The following is a 14,753-nucleotide window of genomic DNA, read 5'->3' on the forward strand; positions in this document are numbered from 1 at the left end:
ACGAGATTATGCATACGTAAAGTATGATTTGAAGAAAACAATTTCACTAAACAAAACTTAAATTTAGGTTAGATGGTCTAAGAAACCCTGGGGCAAGATAAACACTTGGAAAGAATCCTCATACTGTTTCTCTCTCTCTCCTCTTCCGAGCCAAATAAACTATGTTTCTCGTATCCCATTTGATCCTTAGATCTTAATTTTAAACAATTTTATCTCTACACTTTACGGATCATTTGTGGTATACTTATTTGTCATTGGTGCGAAAAGAATAGGCATTAGCACCCGATCGAATTGATGTAACGAACTATTTTTTTAACTTGATAAAATAATTGTTATCTCTAATTATACAAAATTGTAATTTAAAAGATTGCAAATAATATTCGATAGTTGTATCAAAGTTCATCGAGTGCGGACAGTGCGCTATGTAATCAGTTGCGTTTCTTATCTCGATCAGCACACGTTGATAATATAATATTTCAAATTTGAAGTAGGTAACGGGGTAAGTATTACCCCGGTTGACCTATGTACCTATAGCAAAGAGAATTTGAAATAGAGGTCGATTCCCAAAGAAAACTTTGTAGCCACAGTAAATTTACTGCCATCTTTCGACACATCATTAAAACTACCCGGTAAGATGGCGCCACTTTTTGATTTTTAGCAAATTTAACACATATTAATGAAAGAAAAAAGATCAATGGAGGAATCAATGGCAATAGAATCATTCGAGTCACACCAGAGGTCGATTCTGATTTAACAATTTGTAATGGTTTAAACTGGTTTTGATACGCACTTGATGATCGTCGTGGTAATTGGCGCAGGAAGTGTAGTATAATATTTTGGATATTTGTAGATATAATTTAGACCCCATAGGTTAAGATAGGATTAGTTTAGTTTTAGTTTCAATTTTTAAAAGTGTGTAATCACTGTGATTTTAAATAAACGTATTTATACAACTAAATATAAGGCCCAGAGATATTAGTTTCAAAGACAAAGTAATATTTTTTATGTAATTAATTATAAGGTTAATAAGCTTTTACGAATGTAAGTCGGGGTCGATAGGTCAAGAGTCAAGACAAAGTGCAGTTGCAATGTGCATTATTTATCTGCTTATTCCAGTTATTGATATTTAAAATAAAATATTTTAATGACTTGCACAAATCGATAAAAGGCTATTTCACTTAGAATGATTTATTGCTTATTTAATTATTAGTTTATTATGTGCACTGAAATTTTAATACTTGAATTAAATTGTATCGTATCTGCCCATGAAATAATAACTATCAATTTATCAAACATATATCGTAACGCTGAAGCAATACAGACAACAATTTAGCAAGAACACGTAACCTTTATAAAAATAATAAAGTATTCTCGCTTAGCGATCTCTACAATTTTATAAATACACACATTTCTCTAGAGTTTCATTTATTTTCATCATTATCATATGTTACGTCACACTAAGACGCTGAAAATTGAAATCCACTGTTATACAATCCCATCTATTTCTAGGAACATTTATCCTTGTTTAATCTCAATAAAACCACCTTTATCTGAATCTACCTTCACCGAATAAGCAACTTTATTTCATAATATTAAAAAACTTACCATTTATATTTTTGAATTCACCGCGTTCTTTTCCAAAATGGCGACACACTAACGTCTATCTACCGCGAGCGATGCGGGGCGACTGCGGCATCGGCAGCAAGCTCGGTCAAGGCCGTGAAAACTGTGCCAAACAGCCAATAAGCTACGACTGACAGCGCGGGAAATGCTGAAAGCCCGCTCCTTGAACACAGCGCGCTTTTTTGGGTTCCGTAGTACTAGGAACCCTTATAGTTCTGCCTGCCGTCCGCGGCTTGCTCCATCATCGTTAGTGCTAGAAAGTTGCAATTTGGCATACATAAATCAATCAGCCAGGACCTACTTGGAACAAAACTAACTAAAGTAATGAACCAAGTAGCATCTCGGTTTTCAGTCAATGGTATGATACTTAATGTAGACAAAACGAATATAGTTCATTTCTCTTTGCGTGGCAAAAAGGACCAGCCACTGCTTATCACGTGCAACGGCCAGCTTGTCCCACAGGTTGATCAAGTAACATTTTTTGGTTATGTTAGAGATAGCAAACTCGTGGAGCGGGTTATTCCCACTAGTTACCACCAAGTTGTTACCAGTGGTAACTACTGGGATTTCTTTTCCCACCTTTTACCACTGGTAACTGCTGGGATTTCTTTTCCCACCTTTAACCACTGGTAACTATTGGGAATTTTTTTCCCACCTTTTACCACTGGTAACTGCTGGGAATTTTTTCCCACCTTTTACCACTGGTAACTAAAAAAAATCTCAGTAGTTACCACCAACTTATTGGTAAAGTAGTGACCACTACCACTGGTAAAAGGTGGGATTTTTTCGTAGTAGTTTCGTTAGCACCCCAACATTTGGTTAGCGATCAATACTAATAAAAACAGTCTAAATATAGAGTGCTTTAATCAATAATTAATTAAAAGTCGAATGAATTATAAGTTAATTAGTTATTCGTTTAATTATAAGTCGATTACTGTTTCAGTAATTAACAGTGATAAAAAAAAATCGGTCTTTGAAAGAAAAATCGTACTTCGTATGACGTTATTTAGTGAAAGGGGCTGGCTTTATTGTCGATGGCGCTTACGCCATTATCAACGATGCTCCTATATAAATACAAAGCTGCTCTACGCAGTGTGGCTTAAGCGCCCTTGGCAAAATATTCAGGTTTCATAGATAAGGTCACAATTAATTCAATTTACAGTTAATAAGATAAATGCTCTCATGCTCTCAAGGTTGATGGCAAAAAGGAAAAAAAAAACATATAAACTCATAATTAATATAATGTAATAATTCGATATAATGTAATAATAAAACGTAAAAAAAAAATAACAAACAACATCGATTGAATTGCTATCGGCGCGTAGCACATCAACTTAGAGTTATGATGGGATCAATGAGGAATCGCGGGAGCTTTACAAATGTGTAAGGCATAAATATAGTGATGTTTATATTTTCATCAACAAATCAAGCATTTACATTTAAAAAGTGACATTTGATGAAGTGGAACTGCTGATGCTGATCAGAATGGAACTCTTCAAAGACGCATAGATCCCGCTTGGCGATTTATCCTATTTATTAAATAGAACTTGTGTTTATAAATAACCGCTATGTTTTTCTAATAAATCTGGTGTGGTATGGTGTGAAATAATTTATTTTAAATACAGTCGAATACCCTATTGCGGGTATCTTACCAGTCAACCATAGGGCAAATCTGAAATGTGTCAAGGTGGGTTCAGCGACAAAAAGAACCTTTTACCTCCTTTTCTACATAATTAGGCGTAGGACGCTGTCTTTTTAATTTCATTGTATGAAATCCAGAATCAACAATAATCGTTCTTTCAACGGTCTCCCTTAATTGAAGTCGGTTTTTTTTCTTAAAAATTATCTAATATATTATTGGCACAATGAAAAACCAGGTTTATAGGTTTTTTTTTTTCAAAATTTGTAATACATTTTTTTAAACCTTATATTATGCTGAAGCAATCGACATCAAAATCAAAGTGGATTGTTAAAATTTTGTTCGTAGAAACCGTTTTCTCCCGAAATGAAATTTCATAGAAAAAGTACCTACAGTTTTTTCGTTAGGATCGCCTACTGTCGTTAGTTATATAATATAACCTACATCGAACATACAAAAAAAATTTTTTGCAATTTATCTGGTATGGGCCTTAAAGGACATATTAACCTTTTTGAAAATCTTCATAATTATGGTAATTCTAAAGGAGTTAAAGGTACTAGAGTACAATTGGACGTAGTTAAAGGAAAAGGATTCAATCCACAGCGAGATGAGCAAAAGTTATGGAGGTTTAAAGCTAGAAATGGTATTCCTCATTACTGATTCACTTTTCCCATAATACTTATTTGGATGAAACATGAGTTTTGACGTGTTTTAAGATTCTGTACATAAACGATTTAGTTTAATGTCGTATTTCTTGAGATATTTAACTAAATGTGGGGTTGGATCCATTTTGAGAAAATACTTTTTCCATGTAACCTTTTTCATTTTAAATAGGCAATAAGGATCCATCCCAATAAATTGGAAAAAAAACGAGAAAATCACCAAGAAAAGATAAAAAACTTTATTAAAAAAACAATGTAATAGCTTATCAAAGTATTGAGTATTAACAAAATTGAGATCACTTCTGTATAACGATAATAAAAGCCTCTTATAATCACTAATCGTTTTTTTATTTTTTTTATTAGCCTATTTGTGTGTCCCACTGCTGGGCAAAGGCCTCCCCTCTAGCTTTCCAATCCTCCCTGTGCTGAGCAAGGTCCCGCCAGTCCCGCTGAAACGCATCACTAATCGTTTACATAAAAAAAATTTTAGGACATAAATCAAAATACCATTTTTGAACAATATTTCCCATGACATACCAAATTCATCACATATTAATCTTTTGTAAAACCAATGGAAAATGAATATTTAATAGTTAATACCAAAGTAATTGTATACCGTAAAACCACCCAACTATAGTCCAAAGCTCCCAACTATGGTCCACAAATAAACTCAATTTTTCTCGTTCAGGAGTATATTTTACTATATTTTTGTAGTTCTAAGGCAAAGTATGTTTATAAATGGAAGGTAAAACTAGGAGTAAACCACAAGGAACATTGGTATAGATACTTAATTTCCTTTTGAACTTGTGGACCATAGTTGCAGTATTGGACTATAGTTGGGTAGTTTTACGGTATTAAAAGAAATATAACTATAACCATACCACATACTTTTATGCCAATTTTCGTCATTTTTTTAATTCTTGTCATAGCATGCCTTCCTTGCAAAAAATTTAGGATCGCTATTCTCAGCTAAATAATAACATACACATTTAGAACAGAACTTTAATAATTTATCTTATCTTATCGGAAGAAGTTTTGATGGATTCAACCAAAATAGCTTTTACTCACTATTTTTGTCGTTACAAATCCACAGACCTGTCTTTCGCGACAATGCACAGCATGACGCAATAGCAAAATCAGTTTTTTTAGTTACAAAAATGATAGGTAAAGTTTCAAAATTATAATTACTATAACATTAATATTTATAACATAATTAACATGGATCGTTATTAAAATTTAGCATTTGTATTGCCATTTTAAATAAAAAAAATCCCTATAACGTATTTATGTAAACTGGATCTTTTCCGTTGATTAATTTGCCACTATGAACCTATACCTGGAGTAAATTATCAAAAAAGATCCAAGTAACTTAAATCGACTTTGATGTTTGACGCTGAATATAAGAACAAGTTAATTTAAACCTGCAAAAATGATTCAAACAGTTTGAATGATTTCTGTTATTTTTCCTCATCTATTTAATTTGTTTATGAATTACGATCCAAGTCGACATATATAGCAAAAAATTCAAAAATAGCCTATCATAGCAGTAAAACTGCCTTTTAGGTTAAGTATAAAGTTGTTTAAATTTAAAAAGTCAGCCTAAAGTTAATATATTTAACATGAATCGTTTTTGTTGTTTACTGACACACCAATGCTGGAATAACAAGAATTCCACAAATGTGATCCAAGTTTGCTGAATCGTTTTTGTTGTTTAGCTAAAGTATTTACACATCGTCAAATTAGTTTCTCAAAAACGATCCAAATGGGTTGGATCAGTTTTGTTGATATATATTTAGGACGAAAAGTATTCATTGCATTTTCTCAAAAAGATTCCAAGCAGTTTGGATTTTTCTTGTTGAAATTTATATAAACCAGTCCTGTCACTAACATAATTTTACAACAAGGTACCAAGAGTATTGAATACTTATTGGTGAATATCATTTTTAATCTTTCATACATGGGGGATGGTATCCGATGTCGATTAAAATATGAAAACGCTATGTGAGCTCAGTGCTTTTTTGCTGAATGAAAATATACACATTAAAGGCCTGCCTGGTATACTTAACTCATGTTTTGGTATTTTTGTGGATTGGATCCTTTTCCTTTAACTACGTCCAATTATAGGTACTAGACAGTACAAGTGTTATTTTAAACGTGTAACTTCTATGAAATAATGACATTTACTTAACACTTGCTTGCTGGGCTATCAAAATCGCTGCCAACTTAGCTTGGTCTGACTCTAGTTGCAGCAAAATGAGGCAACTTTAGATTCAATAAAACTTCATGGTACATAAAAAAGTGCTCATATATTTCAAATTCTTAGGTAAATAATTCTAACACAACGGTGTTTAAATTCTAAATAAACAGTACTTGGACTTCACAGTAGTTTACACAATAGTAGCCATCTAGCGCTGGATAAAACAAATAATAATTATTAACTAACACAAACGGGACTTGGTTAATAATGTGTAAAAATCGTGAAAGTTTAAATAATAATTATGTTCGACCGGGGCAAATGCAACTATGGGATAATTGCGTCTATATGACAAGTTGTTAAGTCATAAAACCTGAACTACTCGAAAAATAAAAAGTAGATATACCTAGAGGGTTAAATCTCATTCCAATATGATACTGATCTGTCTGTGTCAAAAGTGACGTTTTTGGTGGAAGATTGACATTATGTGCAAGCAGGTCATCTAAAGGAGATTGGAACCATTTCATATTGAAATGATGTGAGATCCATCTTAGATCATATTATATTGTTGGATTTGGCCTGGTTCCGACCAATCGTATTCGGGAAACAATTAATAGACGCCACAACTCCATAGCTGCATTTACTCCGATTGTCCTTATAACTTATTTTTCTCGAGAATTTGTCTTTAAATATGAAATAAAATTTAATAAGTATATTGTTTAATTTCAATTGTTATTATTTGATCAATAATAACCGTATTTTTTTTTATTACTAAAGACAAAAACAAAAAAAAAAAACGTTTATTGAGTAATTAACAATAATTTCATAAATAATACGAATGATAATGTGTTGACGTTTTTTTGACTACTTAGGTACATCTTCAGAGTATTCAGTGTTTTATATTTTCATATAATAATAAAATACTACATACGTTGTCACAGCATTTGTTAGAGCATTTCGATAGATATTTGTGTACGTTTCATATAAAATAGTGCATTATTTTATAGCTATGCGATTCAACCGGGAATTATTTTTATTTATATACAATGAGCTGCAAAAAGGACAGTCCAAATGATGATGCGATCTTTTACCCAGATATCTTTTACCATATTATTGTGCGCAGCCATTTTTACATACGGACTGTAGAAAAATAAAATGTGTCGTTATCAAGCAAAAGTACCATATTATCGCATGCTATAAGGACGCTCTGACAGATTATCCGTATAAAGATGCAAGCAAATTTCGTCCTTACGGTGACAAAAGAGGTACATTTGGCTTAAAAATGTCACAAAGTTTTTTTTGCGCGCATTCTAAGATACATGTTGCGTCATGAAAATTATGCGTCTACGCACAGTTTTCGCTGCACAGTGGAAAACAGTGCTACGGGCTACGGCGTACCTTTCGTAGCACTCCTGCGCATCGAATGAGTTCACATTCATATGTCAAATAAAAAGTTTTTTTTAATTGTGTGTCCTTGAAATATATTTTTTTTTTTCATAAGGTATATGGTCTATTGCTTTTTATGCGCTGGGACAAAAACTAACAGATTGTCAGAAGGCGGTTTTCGTTTTAATATGTATTATAACATTTAATAGGGAGTATTTGACGACCGGTTTGGCCTAGTGGGTAGTGACCCTGCCTACGAAGCTAATGGTCCCGGGTTCAAATCCTGGTAAGGGCATGTATTTGTGTGATGAACATGGATATTTGTTCCTGAGTTATGGGTATTTTCTATGTATTTAAGTACCGTAAAACCACCCAACTATAGTCCAATACTGCAACTATGGTCCACAAGTTCAAAAGGAAATTAAGGATCTATACCAATGTACCTTGTGGTTTACTCCTAGTTTTACCTTCCATTTATAAACATACTTTGCTTAGAACTACAAAAATATAGTAAAATACACACCTGAACGAGAAAAATTGAGTTTATTTGTGGACCATAGTTGGGAGCTTTGGACTATACTTGGGTGGTTTTACGGTATTTATAAATATTTATATTATATATATATCGTTGTCTAAGTACCCTCAACACAAGCCTTGTTGAGCTTACTGTGGGACTAAGTCAATTTGTGTAATAATGTCCTATAATATTTATTTATTTATTATTATTTATTTTATTTAATGTTCTGCCGCCAAATATGACAAATAAAATATGTCATTGATGCATCAAGGCGGTTTGTTTACAAAGGGCCTACCGGGAAACGTGAAAATCGAAATTTAGTTATCTGCCTCTTTATCGCTCAAATATGTCATAGTGATAGAGAGGTTAGATAACGAAATTTTGATTTTCTTGTTTCGCGGTAGACCCTCAGATTGTGATGGATTGTGGTAGTGGCGTATTGTATTGATAATTTTATTCATATTTCCACTATTGCACAGGGTCTGTGTGTCTTGCATAGACTATGTAGGTACTTATTTTTTTGTTTGAACAATTGGAATGAAGAATTTATCTTTTTTCGAAACCAAACCACTTAACAGTAACTTACATCCCCAGTTGAACCACATAGCAACAGTGATATCGTTTCATCTAAACTATCTATATTTTCTATTTCTAATCTATATTGGCCCCTTTGTGTACTTATTATTCTAACTACGTGATATTTAGGTTCTTATGAGCTATTTTAATTAATATATTATGTACTAAATCTCCACAATAAGCTAACGATACAAAAAGCGTACATATAAGAGTTTTGCGACATCAATTTAAGAACAGAGGGCATCACCACTAAATATGAACTAACTTTATTACATAATTTATTAATAAACGTGAAATAATTTGAATTTATTGAAGTAAAATTAATGATTTATACAATCTTAAAAATATAATTTAAATATATCAAAATTATTTATTAAACTACAATGCTAAATAAGGAAATAATTAGATGAATATTTTATTAAAAAAGACCTGTACCGCCTGCAAAGGTGCCCATCACACTTGCCGCGTTACCACGTTGAACCAACCAACCTTTACACCAGGTATGAACCCGCCAGTAAAGTATCGGAGGTCTTCTTGCAGTAAATGTGATTCTTATATATTTTTTATTGATAAATTCTTAACAGATTATAAACAACTTTAGGTTGTTTTATTATTTTCTGTATTTCAAGAATGAGGCATAGAAAATCTGCATTTTATTTCCACTAATAAAACTTAAATTTAAGCGACTATTTTACTACACATGATTTCTTTAAGAAAATCGATTTCGCTAAAAATCATTACCTACTTTTTTACCTGGGGACATAGCCAAGACGACAGTAGAAAATGTATCGAATAAACGCGAAATGAAAAGTAAAAATGAACCGGGATTCCATAAATCATTCCAATTTCACTTTGCTAACCCTTTGGTTCACCTAAAATTGTTTAATGTCGCAAAACTCTTTTAAAAACAATGCAATCAAACATTCGCACATTTTATTTTACCGAATAAGTTTTAAATAAACCTGTATTTTAGGGATATTAACTGATATAATATAATAATACTTATTAATAAACGTTACAAACATAGATAGGTACATGTGTACTGTTACCATTACAAACAAAAAGTGTTTTCACAAAACAATAAAAAAAATAGAAATTGTTGTGTATTTATGTGTTGCCTTATTTTAATTACAGAGGATTTAAACATGTTGATGCGTATTTTTGTAGTAGGTATCTACTTAGATTATTTTATAGAAACACATGATGTAGTACAGAAAAAGTATTATACTGTGTATTTATCTAGATTTTTTTTCTGTGAATCACAGTAAATCTGGACGAGGTCTTTCTACAATAAAATAATATAAATAAATTATAGAAATAAAACAAGAATGATGAAGGAGCAAAGGTAAATGAATATACTTACTATAACCTAGATACTGTGGCTGTTTATGTATGTATTTAATTACATGGACGTTTAACTAAATTCAAGTAGGTACTTATGTGAAAGATATTATGGATTATAGCTTTGCAACCAAAAATATTTAGAATATTATCGTAAAATGCATTATGTTGCATATTAAAGTATATACATGGTGACATTAGAGAGGTAATCAGAAATTATAAGTTGTGACAACCATCGTGAAAGGACAGAACGAAGAGGCGTGAATCCAGAAATGAACAGTTACATCAGTATGCGTTCGAAAAAGAACAATAGTTATTATTTTATAAACAATAATAGCTCAGGCATTATCACTCGGAGTTAAGTAAAATATTATAGCTCTTGAGGCAGTAATTATACAATCCCAATGGATCGAAGCAAGGGCCTTCATTCGAGAAAAATTAAATATAATACCATATTTTAAACATTAACCTTCCGTATTTTTTATGGTAAAAGTAAGACATGAATAGTACAGAAAGTGTAGATAGATACATTTCATTAAAATAATATATAACAAACGGCCCGGTTCGAAGAATGAAATACGATAACGATAAGTTCTGGTTTAGATAAGTTCTCATTTAGATATCGCTTGTATGTCGTATAATTGACAGACGAAGCTCGATTCTGGCAACTAATGTCACTTTGACGTTAGAAATATCGTCGATCTTATTGGGGTCACAGCGGAATCGAAATAAACGTCAATTTTGACATGTCGTTTAGTTACGACCTTTTAAAGATCTTTCCAAGATCTTAAACGTGTCTTAATCATCCTTTGAATCGAGCCGTAAGTAAGGATAATCTTTTTCTGTGGTTTCGCTGTACAAACTGTAGAATTTAAAACCATTTTATTTTAAAAGTTTAAGACTCATTCTTACGCTTTTAATACTACATTTTTAAAGCCTTACCCAAACTTGATCCCTTAACATACTTAACTAACAATAACTACTTAGGTAATAATTTAAAATCTAAAAAATAGGTAGATCTTGCACTAAGGCACGTACGTATACATAGTAGTTTAGTGTGCGTTTTGCTTACGACTAAAGTATAAAAGATGGTCCACAATTTACAATTACACACACAATTGAATATAAACAACTAAAAGTAATCCACATTAAGGTACATTCAGGTAACTTCGAAAGCGTGTCTTCTTGTTGTCATAAAGAAGTAAGTAACATAGAGTTCTCTCTGAATACATCAATTTTGGTACCAAAACGCTTATTATTTTCGTAGGCGACATCTAGCATTTAGTACCGGAATTATCAGTACTGCTACTTGACAATAGATGTTGCGGCGAACGAAAGGTCTAATGCTCAACAATCAGCTATCATTATAACCGGATTAACCGGAACTCTATTTTCAACTCCTTCTGCTTGTAATATTCGTTGTAAATTGTTGAGCAATACAGTTTTCGTCAGTCGCGACACTTGAGACATCTAGTGTCAAGTAGCAGTACTAAATACCTCAACTCAAAACGTGCCTCAACTTAAAAATAAATAAATAAAATATATAAAACGATCCCAAGCTTGGGCAACTAGTTTTTTCAGATAAGAAAAACAATACACACCTACATACATAAATATAATACTTAGAATAAGTCATAATCATAAATACTTAGATAAATAAATAGTTCATAAGATAAGATCGAGTACACAAAAACTGTAAGTGAGTGCAACATTCGCCGATAAACGTTATGTTTGGCGAAATATTATGTAAATGTATATTGTACCAACTTTTTTTTGGATAAATAAATTAAAAAAAAAATCAAAAAAAAGATAAATCTGCTACTCGATGCTAGATGTCGACAAACAGAATTTGAAATATAGGTGAATTGTCAAAGGAAACTTCGTCACCACGTAAATTTACTGCTATCTTTCGACACATGAGTAAAACTTTTAGAACACCATTTGACTTTGATCTCTATTATTTCACTGATGTGTGTTAAATTTGTTAAATATCAAAAAGTACCACCATAAGCTTAGGGCTATGCCCCGTAAGATGGCGCCACTCTTTGATATTTAACAAATTTAAATTTACTGTGGGTCTTTGGCAATCCACCTCTATTTCAAATTTTCTTTGATGTCGACTACAAAAAAAAACGTATGGAGTAAGCACTCTATGTTACTTATTTCTCTATGGTGTTATTAAAGTATGAAGTGCTTCTAAATTAGTAGATTTTCATTTTCAAATTAATCCACTTTCAAAGTTACCCCAATGCACTTTTTAAGATACAAATATAATTAGGGCATGTTCACAAAAATGTATTTTTATACAGGGTGGCTTTAACCTTTATGCAGTCCATAATAAATAACTTTTACCATAGGACTATGGGCCCCCACACTAGCATCTCCCGAGCGTAGGCGTCTAGTCAACTCTATGGCTCCTGCTCGACGCAACGTTGGCGCAAGTGCGCAGCGACGCCATTTTCCATAGCGCTGACTACACGCCGACGCTCAAAAGACGCTAGTGTGGGATGGCACTTAAATTCGACTGCTCCAGGTATAAACGTTGCCTATGATTTTTTTTTTCTTGACTCATATTAAAAGCCCCATAGTAAAAGATATTCAGTTCAGTTGGATCGTTTAGTGCCAACTAAATATTCAATATATAGTCTGTCAAGCCATTTCCGTCAGTAGAAAAGAGCGGCTAATTTAAAAAATGTAGGCCCGAAGGTAATCCTTCTTCTTTCTTTTTCCTTTTTCTTTTTTCTTTTTTTTTCCTTTTCGAAGGTTTTCGTTGAATGATAATTCATTCAATGGAAAAATTGAATTTCGCACCTTTTTCTACTGACATAGTTGTTTGACCAACTATATTTTAGAACACTTATTAAAAATACATTTAATAATATAAAAATACAAGTTAATTAAATAATAATATGAACGTGTATTTAGAACAATACATACATAGATAATATAAAAATACATCAAAAACACTTAAACTGATATAAATAATCAAATATTAATAAAAATAATAACAAATAAATAACAAGGTTTGCCACTTAAACTAACACCTTAGGTTCCTTAATTTATCTTATTTTTAGTAAAATCTTTAGAAATCCTTTATCTTACTTATACTCTTATATCTTATACATATTCGGCACTTCACCTCTTGCGAGTTCTGCACTGGTATTATATACCTTACTGCGTGGGGATAGAGCTTACAATAATAAAGCCTAGAAAGCGAGTTTACGTATTTTTAGTTTTTTATTGAAAAGCCAGTAAAACGTTCTGCTGCTGTATGATAGATGGCGTTATCCACGTGTTAAATAACTTTTTCTTTTTAAGGGCAGTTCAGATGGGACAATTTATCACCCAATCTAATTAAATTGTGTTAGCAGATTAAATTTGATGGATTTTTGTGTCTATGGAGTTAAACTTCTAGGCTTCATTATTCCAATTGCGTTTTCACATTGCCCGATTCGATATCGGATGTCGGATAGAAGTTAAATGTATGACATATGTTTTTTTTGTATTTATTATTATTGTCAAAAAAAAAAACTATGAGTAAATAACGCGAAATAGGCGGACTTGATGCTATGGCATTTATGGGCACTCTCCTATTTTTCTCATAGGCGCCTTTTGAAATCCAATATCGGAAATGCGTTTGCGATAATTTATTAGGCCATATCGGAGCCCCCCGTCAGCTGTCGGACCGATAATATTTGTTTGGGTGTGTGTATGTGTAGGCTTAATGTTTTTTTATAGTGTGCGTGACCGCTAAAGACGGCCCGCGGCCTGACTATACTCCGTTTTTTTAATAGAAGAAAGGAGGGAAGTGATTTTGACGTGTCTTTTTATTGAAAAACACTTTTGAAAAATAAGTAATTGCAAATATGTACCAATTTTAAATCACATACGATATTTTAAATTATTTTGCTTTCATAAGTAATAGTTACTGATTAATAAAAAGCGGTTTTCATTAAAAATACATTGTTAAGATTCTTAGCCTTTTTTCTAATGCTAAAAAAAAAGAACTATACACAGATCATACATCCGATATCGGATCGGACAGTGTGAAAGCGCTCTAAACTCTCTAAAGGACAGGTTATGTTTTCGAATTACATGTGTGTATTAAGAGTCATCACCTCTCCTGAGCTCTGTTCGTAGAGTCTTCTGACCTCTTCGTGGGTCATTTGGGATACAGTTGGGATTTTTGCTACGGTGTTTAATATAGGTTTTACCTGCAAATAAAACATGAACGAGAATCAGTTGACAAGGCCTCATATAATTTAAAAAAATAGCATTCAGACCAACCAGTCAGTAATAGTTAGTACCTAGTAGTAAACTCTTTATTGTACAATAATACAGATTAAAGTAACATACAAGTAGTAAGACATATCGCTTTGAGGGATCTCGTCCAGTTAACCTTTGAGCACATGAGAGGTGAGAGTGAAAACAGGGTGACAAATGCAGCAAAATGCACAAGGTACCAGAAAGACAAAAGATATAAATACATACATAATTTATAGGATAAAATATGTATTACACTAAGAGGAATGGGGAAAATATACAAAAAATTTGAAAGAAGATAAATATAAAGCAACTGTACAATAGAAATATAGGCAAATTAATCAGACCAGACCAGACCAGATTAAACAAAGTTCTGCACCTTTATTGTATGTAATTTAAGGAAAGATACACCTGACTGCCAGACATACCTTATTACTGGCTATCCCAATGAACCTGTTGCCCACCTTCACATCGCCCACATAGCCATTGCGGCATCACCTAGGCTTATACTCATTCAAGATAAATCAAGCAAATATACTATGCCAATAATAA

The 14,753-nt window shown here is 32.4% G+C and overlaps 1 protein-coding gene across 3 annotated transcripts in view; it reads right to left on the bottom strand.

Moving 5' to 3' along the window:
- Window positions 1-12,938: 12,938 nt before the first annotated feature.
- LOC133518480 (adenylate kinase isoenzyme 5) overlaps window positions 12,939-14,753 on the bottom strand; it is a 58,781-nt gene continuing 56,966 nt past the window's right edge. For all 3 annotated transcript variants that reach the window (XM_061852191.1, XM_061852190.1, XM_061852192.1), the window contains one exon: window positions 12,939-14,152. In XM_061852191.1, coding sequence (XP_061708175.1) covers window positions 14,030-14,152 — 123 coding nt within the window. In that variant the 3' untranslated portion in view covers window positions 12,939-14,029. The remainder of the gene's footprint in view (window positions 14,153-14,753) is intronic.

The sequence above is a fragment of the Cydia pomonella genome, chromosome 5, assembly GCF_033807575.1.
Source record: "Cydia pomonella isolate Wapato2018A chromosome 5, ilCydPomo1, whole genome shotgun sequence".
NCBI classification, from domain to species: Eukaryota; Metazoa; Arthropoda; class Insecta; order Lepidoptera; family Tortricidae; genus Cydia; species Cydia pomonella.